General features: G+C 47.4%; 3 protein-coding genes across 3 annotated transcripts; 1 reads left to right on the forward strand and 2 right to left on the reverse strand.

Annotated features, from left to right (window-relative positions):
- LOC133911463 (probable polygalacturonase) lies at window positions 1-7721 on the forward strand. Its single transcript, XM_062353708.1, has 6 exons — window positions 1-191; window positions 280-564; window positions 6150-6270; window positions 6340-6514; window positions 6615-6685; window positions 6772-7721. The coding sequence occupies exons 1-6, from the start codon at window positions 165-167 to the stop codon at window positions 7452-7454; spliced, it is 1362 nt and encodes a 453-aa protein (XP_062209692.1). The 5' UTR covers window positions 1-164; the 3' UTR covers window positions 7455-7721.
- On the reverse strand, window positions 7677-9035 carry LOC133911464 (large ribosomal subunit protein uL5c). Its single transcript, XM_062353709.1, has 3 exons — window positions 8669-9035; window positions 8363-8563; window positions 7677-8160 (listed from the first exon to the last, which is right to left on the reverse strand). The coding sequence occupies exons 1-3, from the start codon at window positions 8966-8968 to the stop codon at window positions 7825-7827; spliced, it is 837 nt and encodes a 278-aa protein (XP_062209693.1). The 5' UTR covers window positions 8969-9035; the 3' UTR covers window positions 7677-7824.
- A 1384-nt stretch (window positions 9036-10419) lies between these two features.
- Window positions 10420-13860, reverse strand: LOC133911471 (beta-carotene hydroxylase 2, chloroplastic-like). Its single transcript, XM_062353719.1, has 6 exons — window positions 13191-13860; window positions 13049-13108; window positions 12693-12899; window positions 11096-11221; window positions 10951-11007; window positions 10420-10810 (listed from the first exon to the last, which is right to left on the reverse strand). Exons 1-6 carry the CDS (start codon window positions 13530-13532, stop codon window positions 10721-10723), a joined length of 882 nt encoding a protein of 293 aa, XP_062209703.1. The 5' UTR covers window positions 13533-13860; the 3' UTR covers window positions 10420-10720.
- Between the last annotated feature and the right edge of the window lie 6285 nt (window positions 13861-20145).

A 20145-nucleotide genomic window follows, 5' to 3' on the forward strand; every position in this document is an offset into this window, starting at 1 on the left:
TTGTCCAGTGGCTCGGCTACTTCGTCGCCGCGGGGAGCGCTCGAGAAATCAAGGCAGGAAGGGCAAGTCCGTAGTTTTCTCCGCCAGCATCGGCCTCCTGCTCCGATATAAAACACCGCCGTTTCCGCGGGGAAGGAAACGCATCCTACGCTCGCGAATCCGCAATGTCCACGGGAAGATTTCTGCGTCGTGTGAGCCCCTCTGTGTTTCCTCGAATCATTCAGTGATGTTTAGGGGGTCGTTTTGGTCACTGATCAAGGAGCATTACTGGTCTCGCAGGCGGCCGTGGCGGTGACTCTGTGCGCGGTGGCGCTGCTCGCCGGCGGCACCGACGCGGGGTGCCGGAAGCACGTGGCCAAGATCACGGAGTACGGCGCGGTGGGGGACGGGAAGAGTCTCAACACGGCCGCGTTCGCCAAGGCGGTGGCGGACCTATCCAAGCGCGCGGACGACGGCGGCGCGGCGCTGGTGGTGCCCCGGGGGAAGTGGCTGACGGGGCCCTTCAACCTCACCAGCCACTTCACCCTCTTCCTCGACGAGGGCGCCGAGATCCTCGCGTCCCAGGTGAGGCGTTCTCTTCTCGATCTCGCCGTGATTATTGATCTCGCTCACCGCCCTGTGCTTAGCCGAGTAACTGCCCGTGCAATGGAGCATTACGGCTCGTGATCATGCGGCGATTAGCGTACACCGCTCACATGGCTCCACGGGACTGCACGAAGCCCTTTTTCTGCCCGGCTTTTGGTTTTGCCCCCCCTGAACACTTCTTTTCGAAGCAAGCCATTGTCGTCATCTGTGGATGCGAGGTGTCTCGCTGTGTTCATCAATCTTGACATGGATTTCGGAGTGTGATTTGGATGCTAAATGCCATGGTCCCGTGCCTGCTCTTTCCATAGCTTTACTGGCATTGGTATGGCAGAATTCATAGTTTGCATAAAAGGCATGGAAACGAGAAGTGTAGCATTGATTGAGAAACCGAAACGCTTGAGAAAAAGGACGATAAATGTATCCTCTTTTCTGCATTAAACGGAAAATTTAGCAGTGTCCTGCTGTGGTTACTGTTTGTTTGTTCGACCGTTTTGAGACGCACCATAATTATGGCAGATTTCTTAGTCTGCATAAAATGAAATGGAAAATTTAGTAGTGTATCATTCATTCATAATCCAAGATATTTGAGAAAATGTCAGTAAACGTCTGTATCCTAATTTCTTCATTAATGGTATGGAATATATGGTAATCCTACTTCGGTGTCTTACTTTAACTATTGTCTGTCTATCAAGGTGGCGCTTAAAACAGGACTCAAGGACTCTTGGTTAGGGTAAATATATTGGTACACGTCAACAGTATTATACGTTCATCTCATGCAATGTCTCATAAGATTTTAGTGATGTGAAGGAGAAAACGATGCGTCAAGGGTTAATACCTGACAATAATTTTAGTATGCCGGTCGAGAGGTTTGTAAATAACATTTACGGTGTATATGTGTTTGTATATGTGATGAACTTAAGAACATAAGGATTATCTAGGTTCATGTTTCTCTTAAGATAATAGTCTTTCATCCTGCATATTTTGTTATTAAAGTTTATAAACTAGTTACAGATGAATCTTCCCCCTCTACAAACCGAGTCCTCATCTCTTTATATACTAGAGAGAAGGAGAACTTACAATAATAGCATTTTTTTACTGACACATACCTCAGTTAAACCTTCCATCCCTAGGCTATTTAAAATGGGCGAAGCACGTACCTTTTTTCTGATGAAGCAGTCGAGCCCATCCCATCCGCTGGACACCACCACACGCCTACGCTACCTCGGTCTGCCTTGTCCCATTAACAGTCTCGCACGCGCACCTATGAAGCAATCTGACATGCCTACGAGCCCGTCCTATAATATTTCATGCTACGGGACGGGGCATGACACCACTACACCGGTCACAGCCCGTCCGCTGGAAAAGAGTGCTTAGGGAAGAAAAACACTTGAGTGGATGCAGTTAATGAGAATACACTGTTTGATAAGTATATGTCCCATGACCAGTGAAGGCTGGTCGCGGGAATCACTTATGTGGTAAGGATACCAGTCGCAAATATGCAGACCGGTCACACGGTGGACCCTGATCCAGGAAAGAATCATCTACAAACTGAATATTGGCTGGCGTGGGCTCTCAAAACAGGGATCCTCCTATTCTCTACACCGACAATAGCTCCCAAGCTCTCTCGCGGATGTGGTGATCTGAGTGGTTCGCCGTAGGGTCGCGGATGGACCTAGTCGTACCACCTAGGCCCCAGGTCAACACGAGTTCATCCTGGGAGTGGCCATCGACGCAGTCCACTTTTGCAAGTGGGCCCACAAAACTACATCCCAATGGAAGGTTTTAAACTTCCAGATAGAGAGAGAAAAACATTGTGGGAGAGAGAGGCATTAATTTTCGTTGGACCTGAGGGAATTTCAGTCCCCAAAGCATGGCCTTTCAAATTTTGAGATAGCTGAGCCCCGCGCGATGGTTTGGATATCGCGCTGGCCTTATAAATTGAAAAGCCGAAGTTTGCCTGTGAATCCTTTTGTCATCCCCCACAGCATTCAAACCCTTGCGCTCAGAGCCCATCATCCCTATCCCCCCTCGTGTTTCCATAGCCACCCTTGTCACTCCTAATGGCGTCGCGCACCAGTAAATAGCCAAAATTTCCTAAGTCTAAGTGCACTGTGATGAAGCTGAAGCAGATGTATGACAATCGTTTGCTCCCTCGCTGCCTTTCTTATTGGTACCGTTCGGGGGAAGACGTGCCTACTCCCTACAAGGTGGAGATCGTGTTATTTGCTTCTTTCTTTTTGGCCGGCTTGTGCCGTCCTTTTCTGAATTCTATCACCTCCACCTCAATCCTAATTCTATCATCATACCGAGCGTCTTTGCTCACCTATGCGAGAACCTCATTGGGGTCGAGCCATACCTCGATCTCTTTAGGTACTTTTATTCGACCAGGTTGCAGACCAGGCCGGCCAATGGGAGCTACAGATTCCGCCATCGCGATGGCATCGCTGGCTCCTACCTTGAGATGGGCTTAAGTCATCGTGGTCAGGCTGGAGGGAAGAATGGTTCTACCTCAGGACGGAGCCTTCCTTAGACAACATCTGCGTGCCGAACAGATCAGCATAGGTCTATGAGAGCTACGGGAATACCCCCGCGACCACTCCAGAGCTGTTGAGCCTCACAGTCCGGGTCAAAAACCTTGCGACACTGGGCTGATCGGATCAGATATTGTTTGCGACTTTATCAAGCATCGGTTGTGCCCTTGGCGAAAAAGAGCGCATTCGGCATACAAGTACACCGGAAGTGATGACATCACTAAGGAGAGCTCTTTAGGTAATGTCGCAATTGTTTCTATGACGCTCTTTGTTTATTCGTGCAGTGTCTTAAGTATCCATTTTATGTAGATCTCTCTGACGAGACCGTCGAATTACAAGTCAAATTACTCATGACGGCAACCCCAAGGAAGGATGGCCCGCCCCGAGAAGCTCCTCCATTGTGCGACCTCTCCCCATCGGAGAGGGCTCATCTCAGATTGGTCTGTTTGATATTTTCTAGGAACTTCCATCTTCAAGTCCTCTCCTGGGTCAGGGTTTCATGGTTTGCGTCGCCGCAAGGTCTTCCCGAGGTTGGTGTCTTGTGTTCGATAATTGTTGAGATCACGAAGACCACATGAGAAGTTTATCTTGCTACCAGCATGCCTTCTCGGTCGCCCAGCACCGCTCCAGCCGGCCACCCATATGGTCACGATGTCGGTCCAGCTAGTTGCGGAGGCGACCATACTGCACAAAGTCGGGTAGCAGCCGCGAATGGCAGTTCTATGGGTGGCGCCAGTCTACAGAGGGTCGACCAATATCGCTCCGACCAGGCACACACCGACTAGACTTGCTCCGACCAAGCACGCCCTGACCAGTATCGCTCTGACCAGGTGCGTTCCGACCATACCAGGAGTGGTCAGGCCACCGCCGGCCCAGCGCCGATGAAAGGGGGAAGAGACCGGTGAAGGGCCCATCTACCGCGGAGACATCCAAACGTGCTCGCAGGATGCCGAGCTCTGGCGGCTCGACCGCTGGGTTGTCCTCCCCGACCATCCGATCTAGCGGCTTTATGAGGTCCAGGCTCGTGCTTAGCACACCGCCGCCACAGTAAGAGTTTTGGTTAGGCGCAGATACTTCAAGTTTTCTTTCTTTTCGTGATTTCGTAAATCTGTTGTCGCTGCAGGTCCTCGACCCCGCCCACGACCCCAGTTGTACCTCCTCCACCAGTTCCTCAATGACATGTTCCGCTCCCCTAGCCTGTAGTGGCTCTGACCTCTGTAGTATCGATCGTGGCTCCCGCGCCTGCTGAGCCGGTCGTAGAGCCTGTTTAGGCCTCCGACCTGCTCTCCCTGGCCACCCACTTCTCAGCCTCTATCTGCAAGTTGATTGACGACAAGGAAGCGGCTACCAGCAGGTGCGCTAAACTGGAGAGGCAGTTGGTTGAAGAAAAGGAGGCGCGGCTTGTGCTCCAGCAAAAATGTGGTGAGCTCCAGCGAGAAAAGGCCGCGCTAGCCGTCAAACAAACCAAGCTTAGGGAGGACAAGAGCATTACTCGTAGCGTTCTCCAAGATATTTTTAAGGCATTTAAGAAGCCCCTAAGGAGTCTCAGCTGGAGATAGGTTCTCTAGCTCACATTCCAAGCCTGGGCCTATACCACAAAGGTTCTCTTGGAAAAGTTTTCCGATCTCCCAGGTATTTTAGTGGCGAGGGGTGCCGAGGATGTGGTGCAGATAGTGAGGGATGCGACAGGGTACGTCCTCCGGTGCTACTGCAGCCACGATCCCAACTTCAACCTCGTCCTCATTCGGGAGGGGGTTGTAGTAGCCAGGCCCGTAGCCAAGGAGAAACTACAGGATGAGTGCCAAGGGGCGGTGGACTATGTGGGATCCATCTTCCGAGTGAATGCCACTGAGGACTATATATCAAACTATAATTTAGGTTTTGTATTATATTAGATGAAATTTTTTTATTTCTCTGATGGGGTTTGTTGTTGCCGCCCTGATCGTAGAAGCCTCGAAATGACTGAAACTCCCTCCCGCTCCGAACCCTTGACCACACCTATCAACAACGCCCGCGACCAGTGTCGGCTAGAAGTGGCGCGACTAGAATTGGCCGATCCACCTACTCGCCCCAAGCTCCTGACTATGCTTATTGAAAATTTCGTTGACCGGTGTATCCGGGAAGCAGTCGCCAAATGTGAGTTGGGGTTTACGGTTGAGCGGGAGAATCTACAGGGTGATGTCCTCTCGTCGTACCTCCTGGTCGTACGAGGCAATGTGCGTTATCTGATTGGTGACTTGAGTTTCGTTGTTCATAATTATGCGATTTGGACTACCAAACTGCACTATTAGCTCTCGTATGAACTTAATCACTATTGTGACGGTGATCTTCTTGACGAGTCCGGGCTCTATCCACTTGGTGAATTTACCGATTGCCACAAACCGGAATTCAAAACCGCTTGTGGCTTTTAGAGAACAGTCTCATGATAACGAGACCCTAGATAGTGAAAGAACAAGAGAGTGGTACGGTTTATTGTGCTTAGGCTGGTAGTTTGGCATATCAGCCATGGTTCTCACATGGCACGCACCGTTTCACCGGCTCGCAAGCATCTTGTAGGGCCGTGGACCAATATAATCCTTACCGGAACGTTTTTCAGACTATACTGTGGTATGGAGCGTGGGTATAACATATGTCTCCGAGGATGTCGGGGAACGTTGTGCTCGCCCCTTCCTGAGTGATGTATTTCTGTAAAAGTTCGTTGCTCCTTTTGCGGTAGAGGTGTCCGCCTACCCAGGAGTATTTATGATCTTATCACGTGACCCTTTCTACTGAACCATCATCGTTAGGGGCTGTTTCATTCTGAAGATAATTCAAGATATGATCCATCCCAGTCATACCTGAATCGAGCAGGGCTATCACTTGAATGTTATTTCCTCATTATTATTTGTTCCACTTGGAATGTTCTGAATGGTTATTACTAGACATGCTGTTTAAATTTGTTCAGTTATTGTACGCTGTTCATCTTGCTTGTACCATTTGCGTTCGTCTAGTGTTCTGTATTGTCAGTCTAAGCTGTTAATCTATGTTCTTCAGGACATGAAAGATTGGCCTCTTATAGCTCCCCTGCCGTCTTACGGGAGAGGAAGGGACGAGCCTGGCCCAAGATACAGCAATTTCATAGCAGGATCCAATCTCACGGACGTCATCATTACTGGTAAATGCCTGCCTGCTATGCCAAGATGAGATAGTAGCTGCAGAAATCTGATTAGAAGCAACATTTCAGGTAAAAATGGAACTATCAACGGACAGGGGCAAGTCTGGTGGGACAAGTACCACGCCAAGGAGCTCAAGTACACCCGCGGCTACCTGCTCGAGCTCCTCTACTCTGACAGCATCATCATCTCCAATGTCACCTTCGTCGACTCGCCGTCGTGGAATCTCCATCCTACTTACTGCACGTATGACTCTGAACTTTGAAGTCTGAAGCAACACACCAACACGTAGCTCTAATGAGATGATTCGATGGTAAATTTCACTTACCTGCCGTTGTTTTCCCAGCAATGTGACCGTCAGTGGCGTCACCATTCTCGCGCCGGTGCATTCGCCGAACACCGACGGAATTGACCCAGGTAGATCAGTTAGCATTCAGTAATGTTCCTCTGACACTGAGAGAAGCGTATGTATTGAACGTGGTGCGATTTTGCGATGTCTGCAGATTCTTCCTCTCATGTGAAGATCGAGGACTGCTACATCGTCTCCGGCGACGACTGCATCGCCGTGAAGAGCGGCTGGGACGAGTACGGCATCAAGTTCAACATGCCGAGCCAGCACATCGTCATCAAGAGGCTCACCTGCATCTCCCCTACGAGCGCCATGATAGCGCTCGGCAGCGAGATGTCCGGCGGCATCCGCGACGTGCGCGCCGAGGACAACACGGCCATCAACACCGAGTCGGCCGTCAGAGTCAAGTCCGGCGTGGGGAGGGGCGGCTTCGTTAAGGACATCTTCGTGCGCGGGCTCAGCCTCCACACCATGAACTGGGTGTTCTGGATGACCGGCAACTACGGCCAGCACCCCGACAACTCGTCCAACCCCAACGCGCTGCCCGAGGTCACCGGCATCAACTACAGCGACGTGTTCGCCGAGAACGTGACCATGGCCGGCAGGATGGAAGGCATCCCGAACGACCCCTACACTGGTATCTGCATATCCAACGTGACCGCGCAGCTCGCGCCGGACGCCAAGAAGCTGCAATGGAACTGCACCGACGTCAAAGGGGTGACCTCCGACGTTTCGCCAAAGCCGTGCCCGGAGCTTGGGGCGGAGGGTAAGCCTTGCGCATTCCCGGAGGAAGAGCTCGTCATAGGCCCGCCCGAGCTGCCAAAGTGTAGCTATTGATGGTAGGTTGCCAAAAGAGGTTATTGTACGTAGTTCACTGTTAGCCTGAGAAACGCAGCTCAAATAATATGGTTTTCTTTAGTACATCTTATGCTTTCTCGTACTTGTGCTCATCAAATTAAGGATTTGTTAGGTCCAGATGAACATTTCCGTTTCTTATTCTTGCCAGTAGAGACTAGAGACTAGAGACCACACATAATGGCATGAAAACTCCTGAAAATATAATATGACCAAAGCAAAGCTTTTCCATTCTTGTTTTTTTAAGTACATCAATGGGCAACAACGTCAAAATGCTAAAGCGAACTCTGCAAAAAGGCCACAATTAACAAGTTGAGCAGAAAGCTCATTATGCGAGAGCATGGGTTCCTCTTCACTTTCTTCCCCTGCCCTTACTCATGAAGTGGTGACGCTTCAACCGCTTCTTACGGATCAACACGCCAGACTTGATGTTCTCCGAGAACGGCATGCCGAGGAGGGTGAGCAGCCTGAGGGCCTCGTTGTCCGTCTTGGCGGTGGTGACGATGCAGACGTCCATTCCGTTCTTCTTCCCGCCCACCTCGTACGGGATCTCCGGGAACACGCCCTGGTCACGGAGGCCAAGGCTGTAGTTGCCGTGCCCGTCAAAGCTGTTGGGGTTGACACCGAGGAAGTCCATGGACCTAGGGAGCCCAAGGTTGATGAGCCTATCCAGGAAGTTGTACATTATCTACAGAGAGCCAAGGACACAAAATTAAGCCCCCCACATCAATCAAACGAGCTGACAATTCCCACTTGAACTGTATAGTGTGGATTAAACTCAAATGCAAGATTCCAAGTTGCTGCGAATTTTCATATGCCCAATCTGTCGAGTGTTGTCGATGTACCCATTTGATGGAGGCAAGAGGACCGGGGGGGGGGGGGGTGCTCACCCTGCCGCGGAGGGTGACGGCGATACCGATGGTGTTCCCCTCACGGATCTTGAAGCTGGCAACGGAATTCTTGGCCTTGGTCTTGACGGGCCACTGCCCGGTGATACCGGCGAGGTCCTTCATGGCAGCTTCCAGTCCTTTGGAGTTCCCCGCCTCCGCCCCCAGACCGCAGTTCACCACAATCTTCTCAAGCTTGGGCACCTAATCCAACCAACAAACCACCTAAAAACTCAATCTAAACAATGAATCGGCCTAGCTACTCAAGAAACGGCTGCCCTTTCTGTAGTGGGGAGGAGGGTCGAACACCTGGTGGACATTGGTGTAGCCGAACTCCTCGGTGATGAGCGGGACGACCTTCTGGTCGTAGACGGCCTTGAGCCGGTGCACCCTCTGTGCCTCGTCGGGGTCGACCAGCACGATTCCAGAAGGCGAGGTCGGCGGCGGCGTCGGCTTGGGCGGCGCCTCGGCCGCGGCGGAGGCGACGATGCGGAGAGCCCGGCGGGGCGGCGGGGAGCGGAGGAGCAGGCAGCGGCGGGCGGAGGAGGAGGTGGTGGCGACGGGGAAGGGGGTGCTCGAGGAGGGCAGGGTCACAGCCGTGGCTGCCATTGGAGCGTGCGCGGAGGCCGAGCCGAGCGAGGCGGGCGCGGCTTTATGCCATGGATGAGGAAGATGGATGATGGGATAAGGCGCTCGTGAGGCTGCCGCTATCCATTGCTGTACTGGGCTTTCACCGTTGCTTTTTTGGGGGCCCATTGAGCAGTGGCTAAGGCCCATCAAGCCCGGTAGATGTGTAGACTCTAAAGGCCCATCTGGGTGACAAAGCTATGATCTAGCTTTTTATAAAATTTCGGACAAATTTATCTTTTTTCTCATTATACAAATCATATTTTTGTCTAATTTTTTTAAAGAGATAGATTACAACATCATCTACATCATATATTTTTAAGAATTTTTTTTAATTATTTATAGTGTTTTTAATTTTAAGAGTAATGAAACGTAATGTTTTTTATTTTATTTTTAAACTTGTTGCTCCTTGGAAGAGCGATATGTATATTTTTTTAAACCTGTCACTCATTGGAAGTGCTACACACACCTGTCACCCTTCTAAAGGGCGACAATAGTCTAAATGTGTGATTTTTTAAAAAACGGATGTCTGTTTTAACTATTTTTTTATTTAAGATGTATAAAAATAAATAAAAAAGTTCTGCTGGTTGCAACTCTACACAGACACTGCCTTCAACTTCAAACTTAAGATACAACCAAAGTGTCGCTTCAACAAATGCGAACAAGGCAGACAATCAGCCGCATACTCTGACAGCTCCTGCGATTAAATCAAAGAGATGGCGTCCCATGTTCTGTTCAGCATTGAAAAAAGCAAGAGAGTATCTCGAGGATCCTGGTCACATGCATACGCCTAGCAAAGCATGTAACTGCAGCATCCAGTTTCTTAAATGAAACGATCACCGGAACAACCAGATTATTAAGGTCCCTACCCTGCTCCCAACTGTGTGCTCGGTTCAGTGCTCACCTGCCCTGTTCGACCAGTGACCAGCAATAGCACCATCATTGATCCACCAGTGACCAACAATGACATGATCGTTGGTCTGTGGCTGAGGGCCCTCTACTTTGCTTTTTACAAGATCCGACACAACCTGGCCATTAACAGCATTACTACTACGACTACTACAAGGACTTTAGATTTAAGAATTTTTATAACAAGTTATTTTTAATTTTAGAAATTTATAAAATTAAAGCTATGAGTATGCCAATAGTATTTAAGTGAGCCATTTTATTTTCATTTTAATATAAAAATATAGATTTAAACTATCTTATCTTAACCTATAAAATTAAGATCTAACTAAAACTAAGAGCTGTCAAACGGGATCACCTGTCATAGAATCCGGCAGAACACATGTTTCCTTGCCATTGGAACACGCAAGACATTTACTACAATACAAGGGGCACAAGGCACCAAAAAGAGAAATATACAGAAAAAGAATGTTGGAGAACGTCGGCACGAGAATTTCTCAACGCGGCGCATAAAAGTAGAAAGTCACTGTCAGCAGCACGACACCCCTTTATAATCGATACAGAAAACAATATCAACACTAGTGCAGTAAGAAGCATCAACCTCCAGCACAGCATATCTAATACTCCTACCAGCGTGCTCCACTCCATCCCAATCACGCACCTGAAACTAGATTATTCCTCTTCTCTTCTACTGACAGGAAGACGTACATACACACGCTAGTGGTATAGGGCCACAGTAAAGCACTACAAGATGTGAGGATCTACTCATTGTTGAAATCACAAGATACAAAAACAGTGGAATGTACTACTATCTATAGCAAGTAGCTCTCATTGGATGGCATCTAAGGTCTCTTTCCTCTTAATCCTCCTCTTGATCTCCTTCTCCAGCTCCTCAGTCCCTCCCACCTCCTTCAGTTCCTGCAAACCACAATTTGGAGACAAAACATCGAACAATTAAGTACGGTAAATATTTGCAGTTGCTCATTTGAAATCTGCATAAACTTGTGGTATCAATAGTTAAGGAGCTCTAGTTAAGTTCAGTTTATATCTTGGCTAACCTTGGGACCGAGGAACAGCCCAAATGGCACGCCCTTGAACTTGTCCATGTGGTGCATCTGCAAGCACAAACAGCAGTTGAGAACGAAACTGATCTGGGCCGGCAAAATCAGGAGATTATTATGTGGTCGGTTGGGGTGGCCGGACCTGATGGGCGGCGGCGACCCGCCGGAAGTATGGCACGTTCTCGATGGGGCCGACGGGGAAGCGGCGGTGGACCAGCCCGTCGTGGACGAACATGTACGCCATCCCGAACAGCGTGATCCCCAGCCCCTGTCCAACACGGCCACGTGGACGTCAGTACCCGACGCGTCACCACTCAGATCATTGTCCTCACGCACGCATCAAGATCACTCTGAAGTACTCCATCAGATTGAGCAGAGCTTAAAGAAACGCTCATGGCGGATGGCCGCGCGCATTGGGCGTGACCGTTGATGCCTTGATTGGCATCGCGTTGTCTCCGTGACGACGTCGCAATCCGACAGCAGAAACAGCGTCGCTTTAGTACAACCTACGCCATAGGTTACGTGAAGCCATGGGAGATTGCGGATTCTCTAATATCTGGTTCAGCGGATGCCGACCCGGATTTCAATGGTAGGTTTCTTATTTCCTTTGTTTCCAAACCTTAAATTTCATGTTCTCAACGCGCAACGGATCTACACTGTCAGCTCGCGCGTAGGACGGTGACTGCACCAGAGAGACCAAAACGAAAGGGGCAGGACACACGTCAGGCGTGGCGTGAAAAAAGAATGAAAGCCACAGCAGGATATTCTCATGTGGGAGATGGAAGGAAAGTGCCATGAAGCTGAACTTAAGAGACAGAAGGCTGAACTACAAAAACGAGATGAGCTATTACGGTGGCGTGAGGCTGTCCTTTGTCGCTAAGAACAGGCGTGAAGCGGAGCGTGTAAGACCGTTAGACTCAGTAGAGCCTTTGTTGTATTTCACAATTTAAAGAATTTGTGATCCTAGGTTGTTTATGGTCTGTTTGGTAAAGAGCTCTTCTTTATCTAAATTTTTTGGAGTGAACAATTCTCTGAGTAAAATAATTTTGTGATTAAAAGTGATTATCTAATGTAAACTATGGAAGAAATGATTTTGTGTGAAAAGTGAATCAATAGAATTTTTTTTTCAGTTCATAGCATCTAATTTACTTCAGATAATCGCTCCCATATATTTCACTCGAGGAGCAAAACACTAAAAAAACTATTTAACAGAGCTCACACTGATTCCAATCCGAGAGCTGCTATAGGAGCTATCCGATAACAGGGACTTAGCCATGATGTCTTGTTGCAAAAAAGTTTGTATTGTTAAAAAAAATAACGCACATTGAAATGTCAATCCCTAAAAAAAAAGACAAGTTCGCAGATGATTAGCTGACAAGCCTCTCAATTTTGGAAGAGTCGACATGCTTGTTGGTCATCCAATTGCCAACAAGTCTGTTTGGTTGCCGAGCCTAGAGGAAAGAGTCATGTCACTCTGTCAGTAGTTGGTAGGCTAACAAGCCTTGTCAACACCGATAGAAATGTTTTCTGCCTCCACGCTGGTGCCATATAAGCTAGTCGGCATATAGAGTGCCGATAGGACCAAGCCGAGTGGCATCTGTGGATTTTAGGTAATATTTATGCAATGTTTAACACGTTCGGTCAAAATCTAGTGTTTCTCTTTGACTAGAGGTAGGTGGGCGAGCTGCAGAAGAAATCGAACAGGAGAGGAAGATGATGACTAGATGAAAGTGACTGACCGCGCCAAAGCAGAGGCCGGGGACGAGGCCGCGGTTGAAGAAGCCGTAGGCGATGAGGGACATGGCGGGGACGGCGTTCACGATGGCGAACACGTCGTTGAGCTCGAAGGGCCCGTCGCGCGGCCGGTGGTGGGACTCGTGCATGTGCCACAGCGACGCGTGCCACAGCGCCCGGTGCGCCCACCGCGCCCAGAACTCCATCCCGACCTGCACCAAAGCTTCGTTAGTAATTCCACGGCTTTTTTTACGCGATCCGCCGACTCATCTCACGATGCACGCCCAGCTCGCGTCGCGACACGCGCTGTGCGCGTCTAGTGCCGTGTGGGAGTGGAACGCGTGGAGTTCGGAGAACTTACCGCGGCGCCCACCGAAAGCGCGAAGGTGCCGACCATTTCCGTCACCGGAATCTCGCCTCCCTGATCAAGCAGCCGGAGCAAGATTTCATCAGTGCCAAGAAGGCGATGCGGATGCGGATTGCACCAAGTGGACGGCGCGTACCTCCATTTGCCAGGCGAAGCGGTAGTAGACGGCCGCGGCGGCCATGGACGTTATCCCGAGGCTGGACATCACCGCGGCCACCAGGTACGTCCGCCGCTCCGACTGCTTCCGCGCCGCGCGCTCCGCCACCGCCAGCGCGGCCTCGGCCTCCGCGTCCCCTCCGTCGTCCGCCGCCACGCGCGCGGACACGGCACGCTGGACCGCGCGAGGCGTCGCGCGCACCGAGAGAGGCGCGAACACCAGACGCGCGCATGTCGTGGCCGGCGGACTCCGCACGCGGGAGGCGGCGACTGCGCCGGCGGGGAGAGGGAATGGAGCGCCCACCAGCCTTGCGACGGCCATGACTGCACAGTACAAAGATATCGCTGGCTTTGGTTTAGCCGCTGGCGCGAGTAGTTTTGGCCTTCTGGGCGCGGAATCTGTGTACGTGCGGTCCGCCTCGAGGAACGGAGGAGGGTGTGGAAGACAAGTGGGCCGGAGTCGTCGTCGTTCGCAGTCAAGTTGCGGACATGGAAACGCGCGACGAGCGCCGGAGAGGTGGCTTTTATACAACTATACAAGCGCCGCGCGCGCGCGTCGCACGAGAAGAGGAATGAGACGGAGGCGGCAAACGCGACGCTACTCACGAATCTCTCCCGCCTTTTACAGCGGCTACCTGCACGGCCGCGTGCATATTTTAGGAAGGAAATAAAAGTAGGGGAATTTTGCTATAGGATATTGCTCGTACCTGGTTTTAGTTATATGACACTTAATATTTTGTAACAAATATATTTTTTTAGTCTGTAGTTTATACATAGTGTCTTGTAGTTCTTGTTTTAAATGTCTCGTAGCCAATATTACATAAATGTAGTGTTCTACAATAAAATAGTTCATAAAAATAAGGTGGTTACTATCCGCTAAATGCTTCAAATTTAGCTTTTTTTTAGACGATGAATATGAGTCACACGATTTTCATCTAAAGGTATCTAAAGTATGTTACTAGTCTTCTTTTTCTCTATCGTCTCCCGTCTCTTATTCTTCTCTGACGCGCTAGTAACACTCTCCCTTGCCTTCCGCCCGCCTTCACCCGTCTCTAGAGGCATCTTGCTGCCGTTGCCGCCTGCCATCGCGCTAACCCGTCCAACGGACCGTCTCCTCTCACCCTCGCCTTGGCACTACCCACCGGCCACTCTCCGTCGCCCGCGGCTAGTAGTACCCCACGCCCGCCTCCTCTGTCAAGCCAACATTTCTCCCCGAACCTCCTATAAGTCCAATAGCTATAGATGACTCATCAAATGCTCGAATTCTGAAACCGCTAACACTAACCTCCGTAAGTGGACACCATCTTTTATCACCTAATCTCATCTCCTAAATTTCAGTCATCTAAATTTAGAAGCGTGTAAAAGCAAACACCTTTCTTTCTTCCTTTCTGACTAATGTGGTTCTGGTATTATTCTTTCCGAGTAAAAGTATGAAGCTTTTAGTCGTTGCCTAACGCATCAGGTTAGTGGGTGAAAGACTGCATGTGTCAGTGTCCTCCGCGGTTCCGTTTCGGTCTCAGGCCCGGCGAGGACCATTGGATTGGCGAGCTGCGTGCCCTGAGACGAGGGCCATCCGGTTATAGTATGGGCAGGCAGCCTAGCCACCGCGGCAGTGGAAAAGGACACGGCGGGCACATGGCGGTTGTCCCCGCGCGCACGACTGCATGCACCGTGCCGCGAGCCCCGCCAAGGCGCGCACGCAGACGAACCGCTTGCGCCGCTCGCTGCATCCGGCGCCGATCCTTCTCCTGGTCCCGTCTTCTTCCCCTCGGTCCCAAAATATTAGGCATATTAGAATTTATAAAATCAAACTTTATAAATTTTAGCTAATAATTAGTTAAATTATATAAATGTCTTAATGTATAAAAGTTATATCCATATATCCATATTTTATAGATCTTTTAATATGATATTAATTTTATAGAAATTGATAATGTATTGCAAAATAAATTAATGATCAAAGTATACTTTTAAAGATTTTTCAGATCCTAATACGCTTTATATTTTGGGACAGGCGGAGTATCACATATTCATTATGGGTGTGATTGTTTGCCTGCATGTGTTGTTGCTCGTATGGACTGTATACGCAGGCTGATTATGGTCGTATTTGTTGAAAGAAGAATATTTGATTAGTTGTATCTGTCTAGATAGTTTGAGCTGAGCATATATTTGGTTAACTTAATCTGATATTGCATAAGCGGGTGTAAGAGTTAAGATTCTGATTGATTACTCGTATGAAGGTGATTTTGTAACACTAACAAGTATACTCGTCTGTATGAGTGGATGCAATAGTCTGCATCCGTCGAGTCAGGCTGCGAGCGTACATTTGCTTTTAATCGAGCCAGGCTATAACAGTGCATACGAGCAATCAAACACGCTTTTCTTTAAGATTACACGTATCCGCCAAACCGAGATCTATTGATTCAGACGACCAATCACCCCCTGTAACGATGTCACCTAGCCCTATGCATGGGTTATCCAACCCACCCAATCCACCCCCAATCCAAATCGGAAAAGAAATAGATACATGGGTTGGGTTGAATTGGCAGACTCACCCATCTAGTCTCGTGCATGTTCGGTGGTTACGGTTCCAACCGATCAAACTCATCTAACTTGTGCTTGAGAGCTACCCATCGACATCAGTGTTGAGGTTCAAAGTGCCACCTGTGACTCGTCGTTACTGCCTGTTGTCGTTGTCCTCTAGCAGCTTGGAGTGCCGCCTATGAGTCATCGTCGTCGCCCGTCACCGTTGTCCTCTAGTAGCTTGAACCTTACAGCAACGTTGTCCTTGCTGATCCTGATCTACGTCGTTTTTGTGGGTAGGTGGCTGGGCATGCCTCGGCAGAATCAGGCCACGGTCTGGGCTTCTCCAACCTCATCCTCGTCGTCGCATGCACAAGGTGCATTGCTCCTTTCTCATTGACCCCTTCTCCTTCCTCTCCTCCTCTAATTTTTGTTGAAGACTTTGGGTATAAATTGGAATTGGGTTAATGCTGATCTTGCGTGTAATTTTGCTCGGGAGCCAAGCTAGCCTCACCAACTTCTACCATAGGGCAGCATCTCAAGGGGTTTTGGCTACATCTGTGAGTTGAATTATAGTCAAGCGTAAATTAAGTCTCGTGTGAAGGTTAGCTCATATTTTTTTGGTTTGAGCAATGTTGATTTTTATAGACTGCTTCATAGATAATAATAGATAATTTAATTATTTTTTCAGAGGGTGCTTAAACAGTTAATTTCCATACTTTGATGAATATAAGTTATGATGATGTTAATTGAAATGTTTCACAATGTGATAGGAATCTATTAGCCAATAATAACGTTTAAATTCTTTTTCTAATTAAACTTCATAAGATCTAGCTGAATGAAAGGAAAATCATGTTATATTTTCAGATATGGAAGAAAAGACTAGCGCTGGTGATCATGCTGCTACAAGTCCAATTGTGTAAAGTGTCAAAGATGAAAGTTTGAGAATGGCAAGTTTATCAACATCAAACAAGTTTGGGAAAATTAGTGCCAATGTTAAGATCCACATCCCAGGGAGCTAACAAGGTACAGGGGACGAGGAAGAGAAAGACATCCACTATAAGGATCGAGGATCAAGCACTTAGTCCAAAAAAGCTAGGTTGTTATGTGTTGTTGCTAGAACCCCAATTGTGCATAGTACTCTAAAAGAAAATCTGAGGACAACAAAGAAGACAATTTCAAAGAAATTAGTAGATAGAGCAATGTATGTCTATCGAGCAGTGGCAAAGAAGAGAAAGGGACAAACTATGAGGAGTGAAGATGAATTTCTCAGTACAACAAATAATGGGTAGATCTGTACACAATCTCTTTTTTTTTGTCATTTCCTTCATTCTTGTTATTTGACTTCTTGTAATGGTTTTGTAGTGCCTTCATCTATATACATTACAACAATCATTTGTTACAGATTTATAATCATTCAAGTATCCCTCTCTCAAAGATGTCCCCAATTGCTAAGAAGACCAGAAGGAGCCATTTAGCAACATCAAAAGTTTGGAACCATTTTCATGAGCCAGATGAAGCTGATGCCGATCCTATTGCTGAATGCATTCACCACATGTAAGGATATATTTACAAATCGTTCTACGATACAATCATGTTTTGGAAGCGTCTTAGGTATCAATGTCATGTGGCTCCACTTAAGGATCAGGATAAGCGAAGAAAAGAGCAGGGAGTGCCAAAGCAATGCTATAGTTACGATGAATGACGCAAAGCACTTGTTGAAATAACCATGAGATGCCATTTAAAGCAGTTGAAGGGGAAGGATTCATCAGATATTCAAGCAAACTCCAACCAAAATTCGAGATTCCCTGTAGAGTTACAATAGCAAGGGATGCGATGCGCATTTACCTAGAGGAAAAGGCAAAGCAGAAAAAGATTTTGAGAAGCAATGTATTTGCCTCACAACAGATACTTGGATCTCAAATCAAAATCTAAACTATATGTGCCTAAGAGCTCATTGTGTTGATGATGGATGACAGCTACAGAAAAGGATCATTAACTTTTGTTTAGTCCCTGATCACAAAAGAGAGACCATTCCCATAGGCCAAGTCTTTCTTTTTTAATAAAGGAGAGACCATTGGCAGGAGGATTGAAGAATGCTTGCTTGAGTGGGGCGTAGACCGTATTGTCACTATCACAGTTGACAATGCCAGCTCCAATGATGGTGTGATTAACTACAAGATGAAATGTTGCATATATCATGCTGGAAAGTGCAGTCATATTCGAGAAGGCTTTTTGCAAAGCTGAATAAGGGGAACAAGCAATCCAAAACTTATTTTAATGACAATCTTCCTCTAGATGAGAAATATTGGTGAAATTCTATGCGCATTATTCATTTCTTAAAGTTATTCTACAATGTCACATTGCGCCTCTCTGGCTCCCTACATGTGACATCTAATATCTTCTGCTATGAATTTGTTTTGATGCACAAAAGTTAGACAAACTTCCTGAAAATAATGATACATTTATAGCTTTCATGTATCAACGTATGAAGAAGTTTAGTAAATATTGGGATGACAAACCAAATTATTGTTTGTCGGTGCCATCTTGGATCCTCATTACAAGTTGAAGTTTTTGAGCTTTTTTGTCTTTGACATATATAATTCAATGAAGACTAAGGAATTTACTAAGAGAATAGAAAGTGATCTTCATTGCTTAAGAGAATACATATTTTGTCAATTTAGACTAAAGAATTTGCTGTGTCGGGTCTGTTGCATGTACTAGTTACAACAGAAATTACAATCAACTTCCACTACTTATTGATGTGGATGAGCATGAGGATAATCCCTCTATTGCTAGCATCTCAATTGACTATGCACCTGGAAGAACTTGAAAGTAGAGAAAGTAATTCTAAATTATCCAGATATCTAATAAAGAATTATGAAAAGATTACAAAGTATTTTGATATACTAAACTGGTGGAAATGCAACTCAAACAAGTACCCTACATTGTCTAAGTTGGCAAAATATGTATTAGCAGTACCTATTTTTACTGTAGCTTTAGAATATGCATTCAGTACATGAGGGCAAGTGCTATATTCATTTCGGAGTTCACTTTCAGCTAGTATGGTTGAAGCTCTAATCTGTATCTAGAGTTGGTTGCACTATAGTAAGGCATTATCAACATTAGAAAAGTTATGGAGGAAGTTCAAGCCTACGAGGAAATTGAACAAGGTACAAGTGTTTATTATTAATGTAGAGAAATACCTCATATCTGTGTAAAATTAGTTACTAACACTTTTCTTCTATTTACACAGATTTTTTGACAAGTGACTCCATAGATAACTGATAACAATATGTTAATATGGTAAATTACTTGTGGGTCTATTATAATTATACTTAATGACCTGGTCTAGCCTAGTGGAGAGGAGGCTAATGGTGTGCTCCACCCGGATCGAGCGTGGAGATAAAGCCGACGGATCGTGACGGGAAGATGAGGCCGGTGGCACACGTTATGGACAAAAAAAAAAAAACCCTACATAAATGAATGCTACCAACAAATGGTTCGATTCTAGTTTGACCTAATACATCCACGTAATTAATAATGTGCCATCATTTTTTTCAATCCCACCCTATGATACCAATTATACTACTCTGAAATGATACTAATAATACCGGTGAGAATAAATGTATTATGTGGTCAATTCGAACCATCCGATCAAAAGAAATAGATGGGAGGAAATTCGCTTTAATGTACTGTAGAACTCTTTTTAGAATGCTTTTCTAAAACAATAGTGTACATTTTTGTTATCCCGGGTGGCTGTTGACTAGGAATAAAAAATGGAATCATAGATGGGTCGCGTTTCTTTTCTTTTCATTGTGGCGCTAGCCAGAGTGCGATAAGATGGAGACTGAGGTGGCACATGTAAGACAGGGTCAAGCCTTCGCTCTCGGCTATGGTGCTCCGCCGCCCCACTACCGATCCCACTTGCCGACGGCCACAACCCCCCACAACACTTCCTCCTGCTCGCATGCTACTCATGGCGATTATACAAGGAAGACGCGGAGGAAGGGGCGGCGGTCATGCATGTACTGTCAGGTTCTATCATCGTCGGGACACCTGGTGATCACTGCGCACGATAGTGGCGCGCGAAAGCGAGGTGTGGACGCTTTCATGGCGACGACGGTGAGGTGAGGTTTGACGAGTGACAGGAGCTCGCCGTGGTGGCGCCGCCTGTCGCGCGCGCCGCGTTTACTTGGGTTCGCTGACACGTAGCTCGCCTGCGGGGCAGGGTAACGAATTCTATAGGTGCACGTAGCGCCTAATCCGAGTCAAACCAAGAACGATTATCTGGGAAACTTTTCGTTGATTTGGATGTCCAATTCCCCTACGTGCTGCATAATGCAGTCTATTGAATATACTCAATAGAAGTAGCTGACGACCGACCCTTCACGATCACTGAAAAATTATGT

The sequence above is a fragment of the Phragmites australis genome, chromosome 3 (genome assembly GCF_958298935.1).
Source record: "Phragmites australis chromosome 3, lpPhrAust1.1, whole genome shotgun sequence".
Taxonomy (NCBI): domain Eukaryota; kingdom Viridiplantae; phylum Streptophyta; class Magnoliopsida; order Poales; family Poaceae; genus Phragmites; species Phragmites australis.

Coding starts and splice junctions, on each gene's coding strand:
- LOC133911463 (XM_062353708.1), top strand. CDS start 165: ATGTCCACGGGAAGATTTCTGCGTCGT. Junction 192..279: donor CGGGAAGATTTCTGCGTCGT/GTGAGCCCCTCT, acceptor CTGGTCTCGCAG/GCGGCCGTGGCGGTGACTCT. Junction 6,271..6,339: donor CACGGACGTCATCATTACTG/GTAAATGCCTGC, acceptor GCAACATTTCAG/GTAAAAATGGAACTATCAAC.
- LOC133911464 (XM_062353709.1), bottom strand. CDS start 8,968: ATGGCAGCCACGGCTGTGACCCTGCCCTCCTCGAGCACCCCCTTCCCC. Junction 8,564..8,668: donor GCTACACCAATGTCCACCAG/GTGTTCGACCCT, acceptor TGGTTGGATTAG/GTGCCCAAGCTTGAGAAGAT. Junction 8,161..8,362: donor CCGTCACCCTCCGCGGCAGG/GTGAGCACCCCC, acceptor GGCTCTCTGTAG/ATAATGTACAACTTCCTGGA.
- LOC133911471 (XM_062353719.1), bottom strand. CDS start 13,532: ATGGCCGTCGCAAGGCTGGTGGGCGCTCCATTCCCTCTCCCCGCCGGC. Junction 12,900..13,048: donor CGCTTTCGGTGGGCGCCGCG/GTAAGTTCTCCG, acceptor GCTTTGGTGCAG/GTCGGGATGGAGTTCTGGGC. Junction 11,222..12,692: donor CCGGCCTCTGCTTTGGCGCG/GTCAGTCACTTT, acceptor CGTGTTGGACAG/GGGCTGGGGATCACGCTGTT.